Raw genomic sequence first — 26685 nt, 5'->3', positions numbered from 1 at the left:
TCCAGATAATTGGTTTTCGCAGTACAACGACGATGTGTTGTTTGACAGAAACATTAATAATATCAAAAACTTGTTACAAATGATCTTACGTAGGAAAAGATCATTATACATTTTCAGCACAAGTCGCCACACAGCATTATTAGCGGTCCCAACGAAACAACATTTACAAGACCAGTTTATGGTGGTGATGTTGGCCAATGCGACCAATACGTTTGATATTCGAAAGGGTGTTTAATTATTTGCGTTGTAATAAATTAAACAAATTTTATTATGTCTTTTTTATTACCAACTATAGAAAAAGTACAAACATTATATTCTCTTTTAATAGATAATTATTTAATATATGTTAAAATTGGCATTTATACAAAAACAATGCACTTCATTGGATAATAATTATCAATATAATAAAATAAGTAATAGACAATTCGCACCCCTCATGGAAGAGTGGCATAAGTGGAGCTAGATTAAACATGTTTAATTACTCCATTAGATACAGAAAAATATAACCCACACCCGATTCTTCTAACGCTGTCTACAATATTAGTCGATAGAGTTACAAGAATTGAAGAGCATATGAGTTACCTATATTTTTCTGTGTGTAATAATGAACGTTTTTGATGTAACTCCACTTATGCCATTCTTCCATGAGGGGTGCGAATTATGTTTGTTTGTTTTACCGGTAATTCACAATAAGCTAACTAGATGGCGCCTAGCAATCGGAGACAAAACTTTGTTATAAGACAAAATATCATTTTGTTTTGCTTTTTCACTGAATTATATCCTTTATAGGCTCATTGTCTGAAAGTAAAAACAACATTTTGGACATCTAATTACAATTTATAGTATAGTCGATTAAAATTGCATAATAAAATAAACTGACGACATTAAAATATGGCAAAATTGTCTTTCAAAGTGGGATTAATAGCTGCAACTGAAAATTGCTTATTCTGCCAAATGTCACGGATTCAGTTATTCTTACAACAAAAGTTCAAATCTATTATAATTTTTATAATAAAATATCATATAGGTACTTAATTCACATAAATATTGCTTAAATATTGGAAGATTCCGAGTATATACAACATAGTTACATTCTACAGAAGGTCTTCGAACGAACTCAAATGTTTCCCACCACCACACGTATAAAAATATACAAATGCATAACGAAATAAGTTGTACATCTAGCCACATTAAGATATGCAAAAGTGTCTCTATTGTACACTGCAAATTACAACGTTATTTATACGACTTAAGGCACATTTTTATAACAAAGAATTTTGACTTATTGCATATCTTATGCGACTCAAAAAATCATTTATCTTAATTTTTAAAAAATTGTTAAATAAAACTTATTGATGTTGGCGTCGGGTGGTAAATTTTTATAAAATGTAAAATGATGTAATTATATACAACCCTATCGAAATATATGTGGCTCTCGCTCGACTGAATGGAACAGCACGCCATTGTTAGAGATATGATCTTTATCACAATAAGTACAGAATGTTTTGGAATATATGGACACGTACACACAGGTCCGTTGTTGGCGCTGTCTATATTTCAGTGCAAACGAGAATTGATATTTATAAGCGATGTTATCACTCATGAGTTACCAGGAATGGTATGGCCCTTATTTCGTCTCTATTTCTGGTTCTATACTCGACGTATTTTAAACTCCACAAGTATTTCCATAGAGTCCATTGTTTCGTACCGAAAAAAAACATTGCTTATTTTATTTAGGAATTAAAATCTCTTTTGTAACATTTATTATCTTGAATTTTGGCACAAAGTATAGAGTAAAAATGTGGGTAAGTCAGAAAAAGACTTAAGTCGGAACTCATTTCGAGTACGAATTAAAGGTTTGTGAACCACACCACCGCTGTGTGTGTAGGTCTATGGTGAGGGAGGACGGACACCACGGTTTGAGCTGCCAAAGGTGTGCGGGTCGTTTTCCCAGACACCATGCCATTAATGACATTGTGCGACGGGCGATGGTGTCGGCTAATGTCCCTTGTGTGCTCGAGCCCCCGGGCCTGAGTCGAATAGACGGTAAAAGGCCGGACGGTTTGACATTGGTTCCTTGGCGGAAAGGTCGTTGTCTTCTGTGGGACGCAACATGCGTAAGTACTTTTGCTGCGTCCCACATAAGACAAACTTCGCAGATGTGCCGAGGAAAGTGCCGCGAAACTAAAACACGCGAAATATTCTGCCTTGGAGCCTGTGTACGACTTTGTACCGGTCGCGGTCGAGACGGCGGGGCCTTGGGGTTCGGAAGCTCGGGACCTATTTAAAGAGTTGGGTCGCCGACTCAGAGACAGGGGCTGCGATCACCGCTCTGGGTCGCGGTTGGTTCAGCAGGTGTCCATTGCTGTCCAGCGAGGCAATGCTGCCAGTATAATGGGAACTTTTGCCCCGGGCACGATACAGGGCGGGATTTCTTTTTAAATTAAGTATATTTAACGTGAATCTCACTTTTTTTTTGTATTAGATTACCTATTGACGAAGCCTTGTGCTGATCTTTAGGTTATACATTTTATTATTGTTCATAAATGCATTTTGTAAATTTTGGAATAAATGAATTTGTACAGAGCAGTATTAAAGTGTTGTTATAAATACTACTAACAAATAGTATTAATTACTGTTCGTTCTTGTTTTCTTAATGCTGCTTAAGGGACTAAACAACCTCAAATGGCTTTTTCCTCATAACAGTGTTGAATCAATTACTATGGAAAAAAAATGTATAGTAAAATTGAGGATACACTGATTACTATACGGTGTGAAAACGCGAATCCTAAAAATTTTCACGATACAAAAAAAAACACAAACTTACCTGGAAATTTTACAAGAAGCTGTATTCAAAAGGTACGTTACATATACCAATGATTTTTTTAATCAACCGAACAAATAGAACACGTATACATATATACATACTTAGAATAATAACGCATAGAATGATAGTTTCATATCAAACGAACTGTCACAAGTGAGGCAAAAATCAAATTCATGTAGGCTAGTCTTAGTAGTAGTTAGTTAGTAGTAGTAGTTTTTGGGTTTTAGTGAATATTTATATAAAAATACAATGTTTTTTATGTTTGTCTGACGTATTTTTACACTTATTTACCGCACATTCCGTCATTTTTAGCTAAAATTCTGGAGCTGTTCGCGGTGCAAGTTGACCTTGAGCACTGAAGGCCCGCCCGCTCGTGTAGGCCCTTTGGGAGCGCTTCCATTTGCCTCACTTAGTGTGTGCGGGCTAGGTTTCTATGCGTTATTATTCTAAGTATACATATACATTTTTCAAATAGCTTTAATTCCGTTTATAAAAAAAAAAAATATTCTGAAATAAAAACAGAGCCCTGCCGCTCAAACCGGGCCAAATGAGCCGAAAATTTTTCATTCGAGATGAGGTAATATCGATTCTTGTTTAAACAAACAGACAATATCTAATAACTATGGCAGTTACTACGGCAACTAGCAGTAACGCATTGACACTAGCGACGCACTCATATCACACAGATAAAATAGTGCATTTGTATCGTATAATGGAAGCACCATACAACGAGAGCTATTCCTTTGTATAATTCTTTACATTATACAGAGTCATTAGCAAAATTAACAGCTTCGCAAGACTATTATTACTAAAATCATAAATAACAACTTTTGTTTTATCGCTGTAAATGGCGATAACTCTGTGCGGTAGCAAAAGAAAGCACCCACTACCAAAATTATTTTGATGAATGAAGCACGCGGAGGGCGTTGCTAAAAATACAGATCTAAAATCAATTATGGACAACTGTATACGTTTTTACAATAAGATTTTGGAGAATATATTAAGATTACCGTTTTCTAAGTTGAAAACTTACATTAAAAGAAATATCACGAAATCGTAGACTATGTGTTAGTTAAAAATGTATGGAAAGACAACACGAGTCTTGATTCCACACAAATATGTTTCAAAATGTATTCTATAGCATTTAAGTTTATTTGAAAAGAGCAATCCCTAGAGTTTCTTGCTTGTTCTTCTCAGGGAAGTCGGCACAGTGAACGAGCAATATCTTAAACAATGACAATGAAATTTTACCTTTGGAATAAATGATGAACTTCGACTTTAACTTGACTTTGAATCAGAGTACTAAAAAACCGACCTCAAAAATTCGCGGAATTACATCTATTTGCCAAGTTTTAATGAAATCGGTTACTGGAAAGTGCGCAAATCCGGATTCATCCCCTAGTTTGCCACCCTTAGAGGTGGAATATTTCCTTCAAATATGGGACCAATATTGAGGTACCCTCTTTCTAACAAAAAAAGTATTATCAAAATCAATTCACCAATCGAATAACATTTTTTTAAATACAGTCGAATCGAATCTCCTTGTTCTAAAGTCGGTTAAAGAATCAGAGAGTAGAACAAAAACTTAAAAGTTTACTTAGTCATTGAACAAAAGTTATTGTTTATGATGTTAGTAATATAGTCACATCTTAATTTTTTTCTATATGATGAAGAAAAAGGGCTTCATTAAGCATATTCAAGGCTGACTTGACTTTTTTATTATGTAAAAATCAATACTGCAGTTAACTCCTTCTGTTAGTATTCTTGTCATGTTATAGAATCACAATTCGTTGTCAAGACACTAGAATGAAGTGTTTCGTTAAAACATCTTAATGAGTAGTGCTTAATTACAAGTTCAAGTTCGAGAATGTCTTGATTTGACTCAATCCCGCCTCAACTCAAGACTGCTTTTAATTCGGACATTTATCTTAAATCTTACTATCAGTTGGCAACAACCTCATAGCTTCCCTGTAACCAGTTTCACTAGCCCCGTGAACCGTGGAGAAATGTATCTCATTAGTGGCTTCACCAGCGAACAAGACCCTTGGTTTCATGGCCGAGTCAAGGAGTGGGGCGCCGAGGTCTGCACGGGCTGTTGGGTGTTTTGAGACGTCCAGATTGTCGTATGTGTAACTGCCACGGGTGAACGGGTTTGTGAACCATGTCGACCTGTGAGGGAAATTTCAAGTATACTTCGCTTAATTCCATTTAAAACAAAAAGTAAACAAACAAGTCAGTGACCCGAACATAGACGGTTTAGTGATGGCCAATTGTAATGCCAACTACAAATTGAATGAATCGATTTGTTCAATTGAGTCATACTAGCGGTTTTCCTTACATGACTTATATTAAGCATATTTAAAATTTCCGAAATCTTAATTTTAAATATTCCTTCAAATCCATACATTAGATAATCGATCGGTTGCAATAGAAATATTCGATTTACTAATCGATTACAAAAACTTGAATTAAATGAACCGAATGTTTTTTTTCGTACACCACTATGCAATCATAGACAAGTCATAGCTGTATAAAAAAAATAACCCCACTTTTGGACTATCATTTTTCAAATACCGTTTTATGATGCTATTCAAATGAATATTGTTGGAAAAAGAGATGCGATATCAAGTATAAATCTTCGAAATATACGTGAAAGTGTTACTTATTCGATTTGCAAACTGCCTCCGTGGCCGAACGGTTACCATGCCGGAGTGCCACGCAGAGGTCCCAGGTTCGATTCCCGGGCCGGGAGAAATGTTTGTATGGCCTACATTTATTTCTCTCATGAGTTTGAGTGTAATTTGTGGTTGTCTATATGTGTGTCCATGGCACCCGCGACACAGGGTTTCCCTAGTGCAGGGCTATGTTGAGTGTGTGCGTTATTTATCGAGTGATTGCTTTAGAATTTTAACCAAACAGTTTTGTTTAGTTTTGTTCAAAATGGATTGGGACAGATTTCAGTACTCGGCAAAGTGAACAAGGTAACAAAAATATACACATAATATATGGCTACAAAATAAAACTACGCACATATCGAAAGCCTAATTGAATTATATATATATCATTCAATGATTGAAAAAATCAGCCATTACACAGTAAAACTTAGTGTCTACTAGATCATAATCTCACTACAGAGAACTAAAAAAACTGATCTCAAAAGTACGTGGAATTACGTCTATTTGCTAAGTTTTATTGAAATATCCGCTAGTTCGCCACTATACAGGACTTGACACTGGAGATAATAAAAATCGGTTCTCACTACTCAAAGTATATTGAGAGAAAAACGCCTTGAATTGGAGAATAGCAAAACCAACCATAAAATAATTGCTCCTTAAGTGAAATTTAGGCGCTATTTATAAAAATGAATCTTCATGCGTGAACAGCCACGTTTAGAGGTGGATGATTTTCTTTAAAATGAAATGGAACAACCAAGGAAGTACCCCCTTCCCAACAAAAACAGAATCATGAAAATCGGTTCACAAATACCGGAGTTCCCTAAAAAACTAACAGTCGAATTGAGAAACTCCGACTTTTTTGAAGTTTAAAATTTTCTCCCAATAATATCGTGTGATAAATGATAATTACCGATAAGTCTTGTGAGACATTTTAGAACCTTCTTCACCGCAGCAGCAGGTTCTAAAATCTCTCGCTAGATGTCACTAGCAGTTCAGAAAGCCGAAAAATCTAGTACAAAGGTCAGTTATTATGTTTGTGACTCATAAATTCCGAGAAATTACTGTGGCAACCGTAGGGTTGTCACAGTAATTTCCGAACCGAGCCTCAGAAGTGCCAATGCGTAGGCATTGCACTTTGGAGATCGGTTAAGAATAACTTGAACCAAAATAAACACCTAGCAACAGCTGAAATGACACAGAAATGTAAACAAAAGGTGCATACGCAAAATAAGGAAGCATGTAATGAATAAATGACCTTATTTTTTTACATTTTTATATATATTTTTTATACAAACAGTACAAAGGTAACCAAAAACACATAGGAGAATTTCGACAACTCGATAGCTTGTCCCGTAGCTCAGTTTGTAAGAACAATACTACGGTGCAGTATGGTCATGAGTTCAGTCCCATTCGGTCAAAAAAAGCTTGTCTGTGTTCGATATTCGTCTTAATAACCATGTTTCCTTTCTTCCATAAGACACGAATGATGTATATAAATGAAAAGGTACCTGCATCACAAGGCTTAGCAACCAACCAAAAGACTTTGAGAACATTTTCAAAAAGGCTGTTTAATGTACCGAATGATCTACTTTTACTTACCGTATCATACCTGTAGGTTCAGGTATCGTGTACTTGTGCCCCATGAATCGCCTCAGCAACTCAACGACTTTCCTCTTTACAACCTCTTCTGGAAGTGTTTCTACCTGTAAAATATTTTTATTGTCAACCGTGACCATGGGACCTGTGAAGGGCCCGAAACGTCGGTTTGTTTGAAAAAACAAATATACGTGATTTAAATCCGGAAAAATAGTTTCATTTCCAATATTTCTAAATGCAAAGCAACTTTATTTCCGAGGGTTTTTGCTTGTAAATTATTTTAATTCCATCTCATTATAAACATATACATATGAGTGGCGGAAAGGGGTTTCTTCCAAGGAAAAGATTTTAAGCAATAGTCCACCATGTAGTCTCAATGTTTCTAAGATTTGATGAATATTCTTCAAAGCAATATGCAAGGGCGAGGCATGTTACATTAACAGATTTCTTTTACTGTTTCGTTGTTTGTCAAAAAAAATCTAAATCTCTCTATTTCTACAGTAAGCAAATTAGACTTGAAATGAAAGTGTCAAATTAAGCCAATGTTAATAAAGTTGGATTTTTATACATTAGAAATATTGACTGGCGTTTAGTGGGTTGCTAGTTTTTGATGAAGTAAAAATAGTGTTGTCTAAACGATCAACTCACTGACTCGCTCAGTCATCGAGGTAAATTTTTAATACAAAAATATAATCACGAATATGGTAAAAGAAAAAAAAGCATGTAGACACTAAATTTAAATGAATTATTTTTCAGCATTGAATATTAAAAAACAATTGCATTTCTTTATGACTGATTGTGTTTCAGTGAATTCATTGATATAGGAAACAAATATATCACTATATAATAAAATTTGGCAACACTATTTTTAAAAGTGACATTAGTGGCTGTTTGTTACCTCAAAGTAATTTTTTTACATGGGTATAATACTTATAATTAGATAGATTTGTTAGTTAGGTCAGCATCAGATAATCAGTACTGTCAAAGCTGCATATGATTCGCAAAGGCTGCCCGAGACCCTCTCGAGTTGGAGGCAAGCATTTTTCCAATTAGACAATCACTGCTCTTCCCAAGGAACGCACCTTTTCGAAAAAATTTTCAGGTGAGCGTATTTTACTTTTAGACCCTATTTTTTAAATTCAATTTTAAAACTTAAACTTAATCAAAAGCAAAATTTCATTTTAAAACAGGAGGTAAATATTTACGTCCTGACACAACTGAAAACAGACAGTCGCTCATTACGTCCTTTAACTAATTACATTTATCTTCCATAGTGATTTTTTAGGAATGTATATATTAACTGAACTAACGGATAACTCAAGTAATTAAGTAAAATTTTTGCTCGACCTGTTTCTAACCAGTCCGTGGTTCTCAATCATGCACATCCGCGGCAGTGACTCGACGGAAACTGCGCAAAAGCTCTGACAGCCCGGTCATTCAGTACAGGCGCGGGCGCAAACGGCAGCGAACAACACTCGTTTGCTTCATTCTTATTAGTCATATCACAGATAATATTATAAATCACAAAGAAAACCATATTAAATTGTTATTAAACAGATGTGTTTAAAAGACATGCAACCCACCAATTTGGCCATATCTCCGTTAGTCCATAGCGTAAGGGTGTTATTTGAGCCTCTGGGCGTACTCGCCCCAAAGATCTTCGTAATCCACGTGTCATCTCGGCCCACTTGTCCCAACTCGTCCTTAGTCCAAATGAAGGCATAAAATGAAATGGTTCGAAGCCACCAGGCCTCTTTGAATGAAATAATGATTTTGTCTATTACACCCATTGATATGAAATCTATGGCAGCGATATTTTTGGGGGGCAATCGAGGTTGAAAGAGGGTGAGATGTCTGAAAATAATTATATAGGGTTCACCTCTTTATTAACTTTTATTATGTGTAAAATTAACGAAGTATGGCACTGGTTACTGTTTGTCCAAGCTTCAGAGTTATAAGATTGTACAAAGGTTTATAATCAGGAGGCATAATTAATCAGTTACATCAAGGGTGCCTTCAATGAGATACTTGAAGAAACGCTACAGTGCGCGTCTGTAGCGTCTGTAAGCGTCTAATTTAAAGGCGCCCATAATACAGCTCAATAAGTAAATTCAATCGAATCGCGAGATTTCTAGATTAAGGGGTTGAAGGATTGCTTCCTTTTCAAAATTATAAAGCCATTTGAAAAATGTATATCGTATATACTATACGTGTTCTGTTTAGTTCAGTTGAGTAACTTTTAATAACGTGTTGTGATGAATTGTATTACAAATCGTATTCTGAACCTCAACCTTCAAAATGAATTCGTTACAAGATTAAATTTGTGTATCCAAGAAAATGGAGCTCATTTCGAGCTACTAATTAGTTGATTACCTTTTTTTTCGTTTAATTAAAATACGTTAAGATTTCATGGTTTTTTTTCATTTAATTAACCAATTTTGTGAGAGAGATTTTATTCTTATAATTAACCCTATCGATCGATGCAATAAAAGTGCAGGGTGCATTTTTTCCGCTTAGGGTTCGATTCCCGCGTGTTGCTGGAAATTTTCGAAAATCTATGAATGCAGTTTTATTTCTTTTAAAAAATAAAGGAATGTTTCCTTTAAGTAAAAATTTCTATCTCCAGTATTTAGAGTACTTTCCCTCCAGGTGGCATTACAAATTTCCACCCTGTATACTATACGCTAAAACGGACCCAACTCAGCATATGTTACAGCTCGCCTGCTGTAACGCTGGTTTTCAGCTGGAACCGCTTTTACAAGATGAGATGGTACGTAAGTACTAGTGTGGTAAACCCTAAAATTATAAAATGAAACTTAAATATTAAATAAAAACAAGTAGAAAAATTACTAATAGGAACTATTCATGTAGAATTGAATGTATATGAAATACTGCACTATATCATCATCATATCAGCCGGAAGACGTCCACTGCTGAACATAGGCCTCCCCCAAAGATTTCCAGACCAGCCGATCTGTAAAGTACCTGCTGAATACAACGGTGTCTTGTAAAATTTCGAGATAAGTTTGTGTTTTTTAGGAAGTGTGTTTTCACATTGTATAATAATTGGTGTATACCCTCAATTTTACTCTATATTTATTCCAAAATGATTGATTCAACACTTTGACTGTTATGCGGGATCAACTAACGCCATTTGAGGTTGTATAGACTCTTAAAAGTTTCGCAATAATAATTATATTCGTCTGCTTTAGTCAAACACGAAAACTCGGAAGCTCAGAGTACACACAATAGTACAGTATTGTAAAATGTCAGGACTGATGTATAAAGACGTCTACGGTAGTGACGACTTTATGGTTTAAAAAAGAGATCCTTACTGCTAATGGGATGTTATTGGCATTTATCAACATGTTAGACGTCAGCATAGATTTTAGAAAATAGTATTGTACAGCCCTATAACCAAAGATTGTCAGTTTAGTGCAAAGGAAAACACAGCCGTAGACAAAATAATATTAGGAAACAATATTAACGTGACCACACAGCGGGACAGTCCCGCTTTTAAGCTTCGTGTCCCGCTGTATCCCGCTTTGACAAAACAGGACACACGTAAAAATGAGTTTTTCAAAAAACGAACAGGGAAAGTTTGTCATTTATTGTGGAATAGATTTAAAATGTAAATCTCACGTATTAAAGAAAATTTGCTCATAAATTCACAGGCGTCCCGCTCTGAGGGAAAAAAAATAACGGTCACGTTAGATATTATGTAATAAAATTTTTGCAGATTGATGAACTTATGAAAGAGTTCTTCCAGGGAAGTACTGCCACCTCGCCTATTTCTGCCGCCAAGCAGTATGTTAGCATTACTGAGTTCCGGTTGGGGAGGGTAGGGGTACTGGTAAAATTACGGGCACATGGGACTTGTGTGCTTATGTCTCAGGGTGACGGGCGTAGTGGCAGTGACCCTAAGATCTTTGCGATTTAAGGCTATGAGTGGCACTGCAACTGTTATGGATAGGCGTGTCGCTTACCACCAGGTGTAGGACTTGTTCGCCCCGTCCCCGATTGTACTTTAATATGTTTTTTTTATAATATCAAATGACAGGACGATCAAGTCATGCGCCTGATGGTAAGCTACACGCCTGTCCATAACAGTTACAGTGCCATTCAGAGCTTTAAATTGCAAAGATCTGAGGGGTACTACCACAGCGTCCGTCACCCTGAGACATAAGTTGACAAGTCTCATGTGCCTATAATTTCACCAGCACCCTTACCCTTCAAAACCGGAACACAGTAATGTTGACATTACTGCTTGGCGGCAGAAATGGGTAAGATGGCAGTACTTCCCTGGACGAACTCTTTCACAAGGAGCTCCACTGCTACGGTTTTTGGCAAGCAAGTGTTGGTGGTGGTAGATTAGGATGTTTTCGGAATTTAAATATTGGCGGCGGTACGTTAAATGATTTGGCTGTAAGTGTTGGTGGTGAGTACGTTAGGATGTTTTCGGCATTTATGTTCGGTGTTGGTACATTAAAATGTTTTTGACATAGGGTATATATTTTTTAAAGTCTTTTGGTGTGTGTAATTACCAATTTAGCTGCATCTCCAGTCAACCAGAAAGTGAGAGTGTTATTCGAAGCTGCTGGCACACTAATAACACCGATTTTCGATATCCAATTTTTACATTTTTTGTCTTTTAGTGTTTCTTTCCTGTCTTCTGATTTCCACAAAAAAAAGAATTCCGAAACGTTATCATCATGCCACCAGCGCTTTTCGAAGGACACAATTATTTTGTTTTCAACACCCATACTTATTTTGTCTATAGCTGTTATTTTTTTTTGTGGCAACTCCGGAGAAAATAAGAATGTGTATCTGAGAAAAAATCAATTTAAATTCGCAAAAAAAGAAAATGGATATGGGCAGGCCGCATGCTCTATGCTACGAATGCAGATTATAGTGCGTGTATGGGATACCGACAATAGTTTTGTTAAAAATAAATTAATTGTAGTTTGAGACCCATTATTTATTAATACAATATTATCTTCCCCAAAATGTAGCTTTTAACTAACCAGCTTAGCTAGGTTCATAAATTCAAGAAATTGATCGATCCTTTAGGACAGGGTTTCTTTCTTTCTTTTTTCTAGTCATGGACCCCTCTAAAAATTTCAAAGAGCCCACAGACCCTTTCCAAAAACCAAAAAAGTGAGCTTAACCTCGCTTTTACCAGCTTTCATTGTACGCGATTAAGCATTACATATGAAACATATTATGCTGAATTAGAACCATGATTGAACGTCAAAGGTCTTAACTTAAAAAGCACTTACGCGCGTTTCGTTCGCCCCAGTAATGGATGACCATCAAATGGCGCGAAAATTCAAAACGGTCACGCACACTATTCATAACATATTCTATCCAATTGTTATATGAATGCATTGTGTTAGGTGGGATCACCATGGACCCTCCGGCGTTCCCTACACGGACCCCTTAGGGGTCAGGTTAAGGAAGCAGTCCTAAGGCAGGGGCTTTCAGGACTTGTCAGATCGAATACTTTGATATCCATTTATCCTTCTGAGGTATACTGACCACGTCCTCTTTGCTACAAAAAAATGCTTCTTTTTTACCTCACCATCTTTCACGAAATGTAAGAATTATTTTATCAAGCAAGCCCATTGTTAATTTGTCGATGGCTGTGATTTTTTCGGTGGCAACCCTAGTGAATATAGGGTTGTCTGGAGAAAAAATACTTGTCAATTGTCATACTTGCGTGTGCGTAAAAAAATATTTGGACAATGATCAATATTCTTGGAATCTGATATTGATCTGAAACTTGGCAGCACGTTGACATTTCGACAATGATGTAACAAGACTAAACATTTTGATATCCTTTGACATGCTTTTTATTTAATAAAGCTTTAAATGCAAATTTTACCGTTACTAGGTTTGATAAAGGTACAAATAAGGGCACCTTAAAATTAGACGCTTGTAGAACTATTTGTTGTGCTACAGTGGCGCGTACGTGCTGCACTACTAATTTTCACACAATATATAGTCTGAAAGAGTACTTACAGCTGCGCTTCTAAATATTGTTTGAAAATTAGTGCGGCGTGGCTACAGCGCTACAGTAATTCGCCTGGCTGCAGCGCCACACACGTACACATACCCACACACGCACGCAAAACTTCTTCAAAACAAAATTTCTTACAATTATTATTTAAGTTTAATTACATATTTCCTCAATACTCTTAGGGTGCGTTCCCATCACGGCGTAACGTTTTATATTGTTGGACGACTGTCGTGTCTAGCTGTTCCACCAGGTCGTGACGACAATTTATCGGTTCACGGCAGCCGCCTTATCGTGTGCACGGCAGAATCGTTTGAAACTGCGATTGCTTGCTGATCGTGACGTTTTATTTATCGACTGGCGACTGCCGTTCTAGCTCTTCCCATTGTCTCGACAGTCTCGTCGTCGTAACGTCAAAAAAGTCGTGAATGACAATTAATCGTGCCGTTCTGTGTGAACAACTTCATATAAAATACAAACCACGACACTTCACACTGCACGTATAATGGGAACGCACCGTTACAGTCAATACCACTAACGTGTCATCCTAGAGTTTGGGCTCCAATCTCCCACAATACATTACTCTAAGCATATGTATCTCTACTGTAATATTCCTTTGATTTGTATTGTGGAGATGAATAAAGAAATATTATTATTATATTATTATAGTGGCGTCACAGCGCTTCTATAAGCGTCTAGTTTAAGGTACTTTTAACAATGATATACAAACGAAATAAAACTAAACATAAACGAGACAAACATTCTTAATTCTAGTTTCCGAATGAAGGTACGTTCTATCTTCAATATCTGCGCGTTAGCGTGTTTGTGGATATGGGTAGAGACTTCTATAAATATAATAATATACAAACCCAACTTACCGTTCTTTCAAGACGCCCAACGACACCGTAACAATAACATTATTGGCAGTATAAATGGTCCCGTCTTTTGTCGTCACTGCCACACTCTCTTTAGGGTCTTGTGGCCAGATGATCTTTGTCACTTCTGTGTTTAGCTTTATTTCTAGGGTTGGCAGGCCGGGGCCGTTGTTGTATTTATTCTGCAAATATTTTACAATAATAAATAAAACTGCCTCCGTGGCCTAACGGTTACCATGCCGGACTGCCACGCCGAGGTTCCAGGTTCGATTCCTGGGCCGGGAGAAATATTTGTATGACCTACATTTATTTATCTCGTGGCTTTCGGCGTAATTTGTGACTGTATATGTATGTGTCCATGGCAACCGCGATACAGGGTTTCCCTAGTGTGGGTCAATGTTGAATGTGTGCGTTATTGGCTACAGGTTCATTTGAATTGTTAATTTTTGAAAATTCATACAATCACTAAATATAGCAGTATAAATAATCTCAGTACAGAGTACTAAAAAAACCGACCTCAAAAGTACGTGGACTTACGTCTATTTGCTAAGTTTTATTCAAATATCCCCTAGTTCGCCACTGTACAGGAGTTGACACTGGAGATAATAAAAATCGGTTCTCACTACTCAAAGTATATTGAGAGAAAAACGCCTTGAATTGGAGAAATAGCAAAATCAACCATTAAAATAATTGCTCCTAAATTAAAGTTTAGGCGCTATTTATAAAAATGAATCTTCATGCGTGAACAGCCACCCTTAGAGGTGGATGATTTTCTTCAAAATGAAATGGGACCACTATGGAGGTACCCTCTTTCCAACAAAAAAAGAATCATGAAAATCGGTTCACAAATACCGGAGTTATCGCGTAACATACATACAAAAAAAAAGAACATACAGTCGAATTGAGAACCTCCTCCTTTTTTCAAGTCGGTTAAAAACACAAATAGAAGACATATTTTAAAGTTTTTCGTTTTAATATACATAATCAAATCCGCGTATCGTTATTAAAATGTGTTAAAAATTTACTTCGATACCAATAGACCACCTATCCAAATAAGAATATAGAATAGTACTGTCAAGATCACGTCACGCTTGACACTTTGCACTTTGGACCGTTCTTATCGTAAGCGGCATAAAGTTGGATTTCAATCTTAAGTATCAAGCTTGACGTGCCCTTGACCCTTTACTATAACGCAATGAGTAATTATAGAACGTTGTAACATTAACAATTCTGACATGTTTGGCAAAATCTCACCTAGTTTCACAATCTATCTATAAAATTGTCGGCAGGTACTACATAATTTTGCGAAAACTAGCAACCCTAAGTCACTTCACTCCATCTTCAAAAAATACAGGCTATAGTCATTACTTACCAACAAAATATCAAAGAAAGTCTTATAGCCGTATCTATGCCAGCTCATGTGCTGGTGACCACCCAAGTCCTCGTATTTCGTATACGCGCTGACATCGTTCCAATCGTTAGCAGCTTCATAGTTATTTATTAGCAAATTCATGAACGCGAGGAAACTGTCTATAAATTCTTTGTTTTGGGGAACATCTGGGTGTTTCTCTTTTAAGTAGTCATTTAATCTAGAAATAAAAATATAGAATTTGTATTTAAGGCGCTGCGCAGATGGAGCAACATTGATCATCGACTTTCGGCAACTAGCAACCCGCAACAAACTGTTTGACTCATATAATTTCAACAAACCGCGCAGACGTAGCAATTTAAGTTGAGAGTTTCGGCAATTGACTACAGTTTTCGATTGCCGAAATCCTTGACTCTTAATTACTGCAACTAGAAACTTGCAAATTTGTACCGCTTGTCTCCAGTTGCCAGTTTCCGCAACCGGTAACTGCAACTCGTGGAGCAACTTCACTCCCTCCCCGTCCCCCGCAGCGTCAGTCTTGACCGTGGATTTCGAAAGTTTATTTGAAATTGCGGCAGCCGATAATGAAAACTTGTGAAAAGTTGCCAGTTGTGTCAACTAAACTTGCTCCATCTGCGGAGCGCCTAAATAAACTTCTATCTGTGGAAACTTGTACACACAATCATTCTACAGCCGTTAGTTGAAAGGGCGTATGTGACTTTTTTTTTTTTAATTTGCTATGGTTACTGCCGTGATCAGTATCTAAAGGCCGAACTGTCATTCTGCCGTCCTCTAACTAAAACGAAGCAGTGATAAATGGTCAAATATCCGTTTTAAATAGCAAAAGATAGAACACAAAATTCAATAATTTCAATATTCTAAAACTGGGATAAGAGTTTTTTATGATATCTCAAAAAATTATTTTGTCACTTAGCCGAGTCTTAGTGGACGGCAGCATTATTGATATTTTTTCATAGGTGGATAAGGCATAGAGTTACCTAAAGAGATTTTTTTTAATTTCATTTCTTAAATAATATTTTCTAGGTTTTAAGTTTTTGTCACAAGCGCCCTTTCATCTAACGGCGTCAGAATTGGCCGTCTATATTTGTTATTTTAACTCATAGTTGTTAGTTTCGCTAAAAATGTAAAATAAAAATATATAGATAGATTAAAGTGTAGGTAAAAGTTACCACTATAGTTCATTTGTTTAGGTACTTAACTAAATGTAAACAATCTTGATAAATCTTTTTATAGAAACATATACGTTTACAAATCAACAGGTATAAAAATAGGCATGCAATTTCATATGAAGCTAAGTATTTGTATTTATAAATGTATATTTCATTAAATAAACATTTTCAAGATTTTTACATTCAGTTTGGTACCTAAACAAATGAACTATAGACACTAAATCAGACGAATATAGAAGCCCTGCAGTGGCGCCACTGTATATACTAATTTTCAAACAAATCAAGTTTTGAATGATAAATGACATTCAATTATTTTTTGTGAAATTACTCTACTAGTTTGTTATAATTAGTAATGCAAAGATTGGACACTTAGAAAAAAATCCCTTCGATCCGGTAGGATTCGAACCAACATCTCCCAGCAAGCCGTGCCAGTCGCTATGCCAACTAAGCCACGGAAAGAACGGAATGTTTGAAAGCGCAGTTGCAACGCCACTGTCGTGACACACACGCGCCACTTTTGCGGTCACAATTAGTGAACTAAAAATTACTGAAGCGTTACAGAAGCGTGGCTGCAGCGCTTCTACGTCTTATTTGAAAGCGCCCTAAGATTGTCTATAAAGTGTCATGGAAAAATATTAATTTTGAAAAAAAATTTAATTTTCAAATTCCAATTTTTCAAATTTTTCGGGCTTTTTTCCGGAAAAATTTCCACTATTTGAAATTATTAAGAAAATTACCTAACATCATTGACTTACAAATAAATGGACGACGGGTCTAATACAAAAACCACGAAAAAAATGTCCCAAGTCAACCTATTCGAAATTTAAATTGTAATGTCATCGCAATATCGCGCTGTCAGTAGAACAAATGAAGACTAAAGCGGAGTTTGGCGCTCTGTATACGATTTTAGCGCCTTACAAGTGCGGACACTCTTTAGCGCGGACCCGACGTCCATGTAATTGTAAGTCAATGCCTAACATCTATAAGGAACGACATTATTAACGTACTTTCTAGTAATAAAATGCCCCAATGCCTCAGGCTTGTCAGGCGGAGTTTCAATCACTTCTATACAGTACATCAACAGCTCTTTCACCAACTCCGTGTCTGCAGTGGTACCATCGGAGCGATATACTTCGAACTCCAGTTCCTGTGGTATTAATGTTACGTGGTTAGCTATTGCCAGGTCGTAAACTCGACTAGGTTGGGTGCCATGGATCCTGGAAGGAACAGAGGTTAACCAATACTTAAAAAGGCTACTTTAAATAAATTAATTACTATTATACTATTATTTGTAATGTAAATTAAATTCAATTTAATGTAATTCTTAATTATTTACTTCATTAATAATAATAATAATATTCGGTCAATAAAATTCAATTTAATGGGTCTGTTATGTAATGTAATAAATAATGTTAAATTTATTAATGGGTGTATATTGTAAATAAAGAAACATTTTGTTTTTTTTTTAAATTAGTCTAAAAAAATATAAAAAATCATGTGACCGGCACCGGCACCGGCACAGCGACGCACGCACGCAGACGCACACACGCACGAACGCACGCACGCACGCACGCACGCACGCACGCACACACACACACACACACACACACGCACGCACGCACGCACACGCACGCACGCACGCACGCACACACACACACACACACACACACACACACACACACACACACACACATACTATTTGTTAGAGTAACGTATTGATGTTGTTTTTTTTTCCTTTCTTATTTATTGCTGTTTTTTTCCGATAATATTAGTGTATCTTCACTTATTAGGATCGTTTTCAGATAACCTCCAAAAATGTGTCCCTTTCAATAACTTTTATGTTATTACATGAATGTTAAGCATTATTTATTTAATATGCCTGCTTGCTTACTTAGTCTCGTGTTACACATAAAAAGACTACTTTACTACGTCACAGTAATAAATAAAAATTTAAAAAGTGGGCAATTTCTCATTAATGGGAGCCGGTTCCACGTCGCCCTAATGTTAAGAAAAGAAGAACAAAAATTAAACAATCGTGAAAATCGCAATATTTCCCATCAAGGATAAACTCTAATAACTTTCACGTCGAATACATACCGTAACTTTCCAATTTATTATAAACAAACATGTTTTCTTGGGAATACAAAATGTGTTTCAATTTTTCTTATCATTAGTGTCACTTCAACTAAAAACCTCTTAATAACAAAAGTTAATATCGCATCACCTTCACCCTTCGCACACGTGAGAAGGGGCTCCTGTCGGATTGGAGTGTACACAGTGAAGTAACCTGTGCATCTCCGTTTTAGCAAAAAAATCGACTTAAATACCAATTTCAGCGCTAGTGACTAAATCGTTCTCATTCATGTAAAGCAATCTATCTAAATAAGTATTAAGTAATAGTTTTATAAACTTTATTGTACATCAATCAGACAAAGGAAAATTTCCATGCCCTTTTATAACGGTCCAGCATATTTTACACACTTGACAATTAAAAATGTATCCAAATATCATTATTGTCGCTCTCATTCTTGTCTACTTTTAAGTCAAATAGTTACTTTAAGCCAAACATTTACTTGAAATATAACAATTAGATGGTGATAGTGGTGGTGATGACGATGCTGATGGTAATGGTGATCATGATGATGATGTAGATGATGGTGATGATGATATATTGATGTACAACAAAGTTTATATGACATTAACAAAATACTTCTTTAGATTTATTTATTAATTACATACAGGCTGTATATTTGAAAGTGGGACATACTTATAGAGTGCGTTATATTCCTGATTCTCAACCCAAAGAAATAATAAACAAATGAACTTAAACTTTACAAAAAATATTTTTTAATTTTTTTTTATCGACTACTACTTGAGCACAACATTAGTTATCGAAATCTATGCACATCACTATTATTGCTCCGACGCAGCGGCGAAAAGCAAAGCACAGGTCGGGGGTGAGGACGCGGGCGCATACGCGAAATTCCTCAGTCCACGCGCGACCTTGATCTAATGAAGACACGTAAATTATTTGTCCTTCCGCTCGCCCGATCGCCGCAAAATGGGTATTTATTCTAACGTGGAATTGACTGAGATGGTGCGACTTTACGCAATAAGTGGTGATAGTGTGAGGCAAGCTATTGAAATGTTCCCAAATCGGAGTTTACGCGGAGGAGGTGAACAGTGTCGAAGCGTTGCGTGAGAGGATTATCTCAGCATTTTATACTGTGAGACAAAATGTGTTTGTGTTGTACAATTTAAAACAAAATTTACTATGCCGTGCTAGACTATGTATTGTGGAAAACGGTGGACATTTTGAACACTTGCTCCGTACCACGTAAGTGTAAATAAACTGTAAATAACTAAAAAATCAATCATTGTAATTAATTTGATTTCACATTTTTAACTACGCCAAAAACCTCAATTCTTATTAAATGATAACTACTTACTAAATCATAAACTTATATTTTTTAGTACGTAAAACATTTCGATGATAGTCCAAGTAAAAAACAATTAACATAAGCTAAAACGTAAATGTGAAATCATTGTTATTGTTGCTGTCTCACTCGGCGCTCGCTTGGTAGCATTCCCATTGCACTCGAAATCAAGCGTAAAGGGAATCGGTTTATTCCTATCTACACTTCAAAACACATTTGTTGATTTATTTTTTGTTCTATCCCATATCCTAATTTTATTTTAGTCTATGTTAAGTTGTAACATGATTTACTATGACATGTATAAATAACAATAATAAATTGTTATTTAACACTGGTAAATGCGAAATTATGTCCTTTTCGCGTTCCCCGTTGCCCATTCACTATAACTATCTAATAGACGGTATGATGATGGTTCGCGTTAACGAGGTCCGTGATCTCGGAGTTACTTTTGACACAAGTCTAACATTTCGTACTCATGTCAAGAATGTCACCAAATGTGCGTACCAGAGGCCAGGGTTCGTATTGCGCAACGCTGCGCCATTTACTACCTCAGCAACGCGCACGTTATATACGGCACTGGTTCGCAGCGTCCTCGAGGCGAGTGCAGTGGTCTGGTCTCCTCAAGGGAAGAAACATATTCTTATGTTGGAACAAGTACAAAAAAAGTTTTTAAGACACCTATATAAAAAGAATCACATTTACTACCCATTTATGTATCCAACACGGTTCCTACAGGGTCACCTAGGTTTCGAGTCGTTGGAGTTACGCAGAAATTTGTCCTTACTCACCTTCGTATTAAATGTTATAAGGAATAATATAAACAGTATGTACCTTTTTTTTTTTTTTTTTTTTTTTTATAATACATGACAGGCAAATGACTCCACTCCACCTGATGTTAAGTGGAAAGTGGTATCCAAACGCGAAGGAACCTAGTGCAGCGATGGAATCCTCACTGCACTAGCCACCTCCACCCTGCCTGCCTACAATATGCCTCTTCACGCCTCGTTTGAACCCTTCAAACCTCGTTTGAATGTACCTAGAGACTACTGTACCAGGCGACGAGGTGTGCCCTTGTTAGCAACTGTGCCTACACGCACTGAACAATACCGACACTCTCCCCTTCCCCGAGCGGCTTCTCTCCTCAACTCCGTACTCGCAGCAACGCCGCAATATGATCTATTTGTGACAGGGATAGCGAGACTGTTGAATGAATGGAAAAGAGTGCTAGAGAGAAGACAGGATGGTTTTTAGTTTATTAGTTAGTTATTTACTTTAAGTTTAGATTAGTAATACGTTTTGTTTAAGATTTTTACTTGTTTTTAATTTTAATTTTTGTTAATTTTTCTTTTGTTTTATCTGTATTTTTATTTTGTTAAAATTAAATTGGCGTAACGCTATGGTTAATGAATACCGTCAGGTTACACCATTTATAATTGAATAAATAAATAAATAAATAAATGTATGAATATGTCTCACTTTCAAATATACAGCCTGTATAGATAGATAGATGGTCTTACACGGATGAGAAGGATTTTGATACAAGAAGTTATATTAAAATATTTGTTACATGTTAAATAATGTTAAATGTTCTTTTTTGAACGATAAAATGTGTGTTGTAATAATAAATTACTGTGCCGTCTTTCTAATTTATGTTTATGAGAAAATCATTCGTGTTACTGCAATCTCATTCGTGTGACCTAAAATATCTTTTTTTTTTTTGTTGTATTTAACTTAAATATTTCTGTGATTTAATTATAAAATCACAGAAATATTTAAATATTTAATTGACATTGCTTGAACTTATTTGAACGTTTAAGACCTTAAAACCAAAAGAAAAAAGGGTTTTACAAAAATGACTCAAAAAGTGCCGCACACGGAATTCACCCATTATATGTATAAATAATAATGAATTCCTGTTTTATTTATTCAATAAAACAGGACAGATATATGAACTACACGGAGAGAAATATCAAACCGAGTTAGTTTGAGCAATCTCTTAATTAATATTAGTTGATGTTCACAAGTTGTAGTCGAGAGCTCAGTCGGTGTCTAAGGGTCGTATTCCAGAACTCTACTCAATACTCAAGTCAGGACTTGAGTATTGCAGTGAGCACTGAAAATCATACTCAAGTCATTAGAGTCGTATTTCCAGTGCTTCAAATCGTACTCAAGTCTGCTCAAATCCTGACTTGAGCATTGAGTAGAATTCTGGAACACGACCCTAAGAGTCTTCCTAGATGAAATTACAAATCTCCCCATTTTTTTTCTGGGTCTCTTACCGCCCCCTTTAGGCCTGCAGCGCCCACAAGGGGGCGTTATTGCCCACTTTGGGAAAGGTTGGAGTAACCTATTGATGTTGTTTTTTTTTCCTTTCTTATTTTTTGCTGTTTTTTTTTTCGTTAATATTAGTGTTATTTAACTGCCTCCGTGGCCGAACGGTTACCATGCCGGACTGCCATGCAGAAGTCCCAGGTTGGGTCGGGAGAAATATTTGTATGGCCTACATTTATTTCTCTCGTGAGTTTGGGTGTAATTTGTGGTTGTCTATGTGTGTCCATGGCACCCGCGACACAGGGTTTCCCTAGGGCCATGTTGAGTGTGTGCGTTATTATTATTATTATTATATATTATAGTGTATCTTCACCTATTATATGCAAAATAATATTGAATTATTAAATAATATATAGTAACGGTTTTCAAAATTTTATAATTGTTTTTAGGCCCTCGTTGCTTTTCAACCCGCCTAAGATCTTAGGGATAAGGAGGTGGCTGGAAAACAGCGCTGTCTGCGAAAACAACGGTTTCAGGCCGCACAAGCTGAGACACCTCCTTTTGCCCTCCGACATGTTTGACGTACCGTTTATTGGTTGTTTATGTTTTGGCTTAACATATTATTTATGCCAAAAAGTGTCATTGTGGCAATAAAGGATATTTGTATTTGTTATATTTTTTTATTTATTTTAGGCTATTTTGTCTACATCCACAGGAATATACATTTATTTAAACATAATATAAATAAATACATGTAACATTACACTTAAACCGTTCATCTATTTTTTTAGTTTATCCTTACCTTATCTATTTCTGCCACTAAGCAGTAATGTCAGCGTTACTGTGTTCGGGCTTTGAAGGGTAAGGGTGCTGGTGAAATTACAGGAACTTGTCAACTTATGTCTCAGGATGACGGGCGCAATGGCAGTGCCCCTCAGATCTTTGCGATTTAAAGCTCTGAGTGAATTACAATAGTTAATTGTAATGATAAATGTATTCAAATGTACGAGTATATTTACAAAGAGCAGCCCTTAGTTTCTTGTTCATTCTTCTAAGGGGAATCTGCCTTACGATTGAGCAGTAGAGTTTAAAAATAATATTAATAATAATAGGCGAGAGTTTAAAATAAATACGATAATAATAATAATATAAATTTAAAATTAATAAAAATGGAAGTAAATTAATTTGCTATTCCGCGAACCTAGTGATGGTTAAACCGTACAAAATAGCTGCGCTTGTGATGAATATTTTAAACCACAGACTGCTCGACACTCGGCCGAAAAGATATGTCTCTTCGGCCGAGCGTCGAGCAGTCAACAGCCCCTGAGGATGCCTCGCCTCGTGGAGAAGCGAAACACGTGTCGGGTATATTTGGTGGTGGTGTTTGTGACTGTAGTTGCGCTTGTGTTATTTATTTTATTAATTTTATGCGGAGGGAGGATGAGAAAATTAACTGAATGAAAAAACATTCGACACAAGTCCAGCTATTTTGCACGATTTAACATTCACTAGGTTCATGGAGTAGCAAATTAATTAACTTTCATTTTTATTAACATGGGCTTTCGCAAATAAACTAGACTATATAATTACTGTAAGTAAGTATGATTCTCCATCTTTTTTTATACACTTTTAGTGCAGTTTTTGCAATTTCTAACCGCGCACTCCCAAATCGTTTTTCGCGCGGTCACCAAGTGTATAAAGCGAATGAAGGCATATCGGCGATTTCTGCCTTGCTGATCGCCTTGACTAAGTCACCAGATCACACAAATCACCAGGCTGTCTTAAGCCGACCCAAGTAAGATTGCTGTACCCACTAGCTGGCATAGCTCTGCCAGACATCCAGAAAAATGTAGCGGCATCTTACGAAAGAGCAATAATGGCCATCAACACTCGGCACCATATGCATGATCACTTCACAGTGCTACAGAGACTGTGAAGCCGGAAAAGTTTTGTCAAATGTGTCGATCCTCTGAGCATTGAGCCGGCTCTGGCGAGGTGCAACCTTTGGCGCAAAAAAATACCATCTACGTTTGTCCCGCCTTCCGAGAGTCTTCCTCCTGGACACGAATTGCCATGACCGATGACGTCTTTGAATAGGCGTCGAACTCAGGTTGGTTGGAGCAAAGACAATTTGTTCAGGTGGGGATTTTCGGATGGTTCTAACCTGGACCGCTTGTGCGGTGCGACTTAAACGATGGCCCACCTCATATAGTGACCTGCGTGCCCTAACACCTGCACGCTTGAGGACTTTATGGCGGCTACTAGTGACGCGGTCGGTGGTTGAGTTCTGGGCTACAATAGTGTAATGTATGTCACCGATACTATAAGAAGAAGAAGAAGTCACCAGATAAAAGAAGAAGGCTAACAACCCATTAAAAATAAACTATAAAGTTTAGTTTATTTTTAATGGGTCAAGCCTTATTCGTAGCAGGCCTGAGGGCGCCCAAGTGGGCACGGACCTCGGTTTAGGGCGCTACTGGAGACTTCTGCCAGAAGGGCGTGCTGTAGGATATAATCTACTATTGTACATGCTGAAGTGTAGCTGGTACGTGAGGTGTTGAACTAATTGGCAATCTGGTTGGTCTTCCTACGAGGATGCTACTTTTGACCAGCCACTGTGTATCTACCAATATATTTGATCGAAGCAGAGATTACAGATTCATCCCATGACAAACCGATTAATAAATGGTCATTAACTTTTAAAGGAAATAAAATACAAACCATTCTGCTCCAACTTCCACGAGTCCATCACCAAAGGGCACTGTATTTACTCTCCCACCAATGCGATCTTGAGCTTCCAAAGCTAAGACTCTTTTTCCGGCTTGAGCCAAGGTTGATGCAGCCGTTGTACCAGCAGAGCCCAGCCCAATGACAATTGTATCATAGGGTTGAGGTGTTGGTGCACTGCAATAGGCAATAAACCGGATGATGTCGTTTATAGGAAAAAATTTGGTTATTTGTTAAGATATACAAAACCTCTTCAAGAATTTGTATTACCAAAAGTTAATGATGGAAATCGCACCGTGTTATTTAGAAGGTAGTCGGTAAAAAGAATTTATACATAAAACAGTAGCAATTGTATCCACTAAGAAAAAACAAATAGGTTAAACTTAAGTCGTACACATAATATAGTGTATAGTTAGCTAGTTTGTCGAATTAAATAGGAAAGTCAGTGACAATGGTACTGTGTGTGTGTGTGTTTATTTATTGGCGTTGCCAGTATCAAGTGTCCAGCTAAGTCAATTTTATCAGTTCCAGTAAAGCCAGTTATTCAACAAGTTTTCTGGAGAGTACTTTATAAGAGAGAATAAGCTCATGTAATGAATTTTCAATTTTGGTGTTGCAGACAGTCCCTTTACAAATGGACATAAATTCGAAATTTAAAAAAGATATTTATTTACATGATTCAGAATTTTGTCATGAATTTGTGATTATTTAATAATCACATTTTTTTTTTAAATTAAATATATTTTACTTATTTTTATTATTTCTCATCGTCTATTTCTATTTAACTTAAGGGCTAGATGAGAAAAAGTAACATAAGTGAATTAAATATGCTTGCAAAATGCACACAAGTCGCAGATAAAATTCAAATAAAGGCGTTATGAAACACAAATGTCCGTAATATTACGATAAACTTAATAAAATGAACGAAAAAAATGTAGCAAACCTTGTAGGTTATCTTACCTCATCATATTTTTCTATATTTAAACTAAAACAACTAGCATGTAGAGAAACTGAGTTTTCTATTTTCTAGATAAAAAAACTTAATTACGATTACCTATGCAAATAAAAAACTTTTTACAATAGGTCGTGTCGTAAATTAATTTGACATTCAATAACAAGTAGAGTTGGGTAAAAAATATCGATGCTTCACAATTACGTTACGATGTTATTCCATAACTTATTCGATATACATTGTCGACATTTTTTATTTCGATACATCAAAAAATCTATATTTTTTTCGAGTATTAAGTCCTATGTGAATATGTGCAAATGACATCAATTATGATAATTTGTTAAGGGATTTTTTGGGGGAATAAACTAAATGGGTATGTACAATAAATAGGTATGTCCGTATATTCAAGGTACTCTTTGGGTATGTATATGTATAGTATAACACAAAATCTAAAAAAACATCATTTTTCATTTCATTCATTTCAACAATACGATAGTCTTGGCGGTGCCTCTTAGCTTAGCCCATTCAACACTTCTTTTGACATCTTGCAGCAGGCGACTACGACTATATTTTTCATCTGATCTTTCTCAAACAAAACTTTCTATAATTTCGATACGGGTCTTTAATTTTAGGAATTGTATACAATATTCTTAATAAATATAATGGCAGTCAGATCTTTGTGATTTAAAGCCCTAAGTCCCATCAGACCCACTACTTGTTCCTTCCGTCACTTATCATAAAAAAAAATAT

At 36.3% G+C, this 26685-nt stretch overlaps 1 protein-coding gene across 1 annotated transcript; it reads right to left on the bottom strand.

Moving 5' to 3' along the window:
- Positions 1-4388: 4388 nt before the first annotated feature.
- Positions 4389-25948, bottom strand: LOC113234408 (probable polyamine oxidase 5). The gene is made up of 8 exons (XM_026469718.1): positions 25944-25948; positions 24978-25160; positions 17556-17765; positions 15362-15578; positions 13993-14171; positions 8682-8952; positions 7102-7205; positions 4389-4996 (listed from the first exon to the last, which is right to left on the bottom strand). The coding sequence occupies exons 1-8, from the start codon at positions 25946-25948 to the stop codon at positions 4756-4758; spliced, it is 1410 nt and encodes a 469-aa protein (XP_026325503.1). The 3' UTR covers positions 4389-4755.
- Positions 25949-26685: the final 737 nt, after the last annotated feature.

Source organism: Hyposmocoma kahamanoa, unplaced genomic scaffold, assembly GCF_003589595.1.
Source record: "Hyposmocoma kahamanoa isolate Upper Pololo Valley unplaced genomic scaffold, ASM358959v1 84, whole genome shotgun sequence".
NCBI classification, from domain to species: domain Eukaryota; kingdom Metazoa; phylum Arthropoda; class Insecta; order Lepidoptera; family Cosmopterigidae; genus Hyposmocoma; species Hyposmocoma kahamanoa.
The sequence above is the reverse complement of the archived record's forward strand: the minus strand, read 5'-3'. Positions and strand labels throughout refer to the sequence as shown.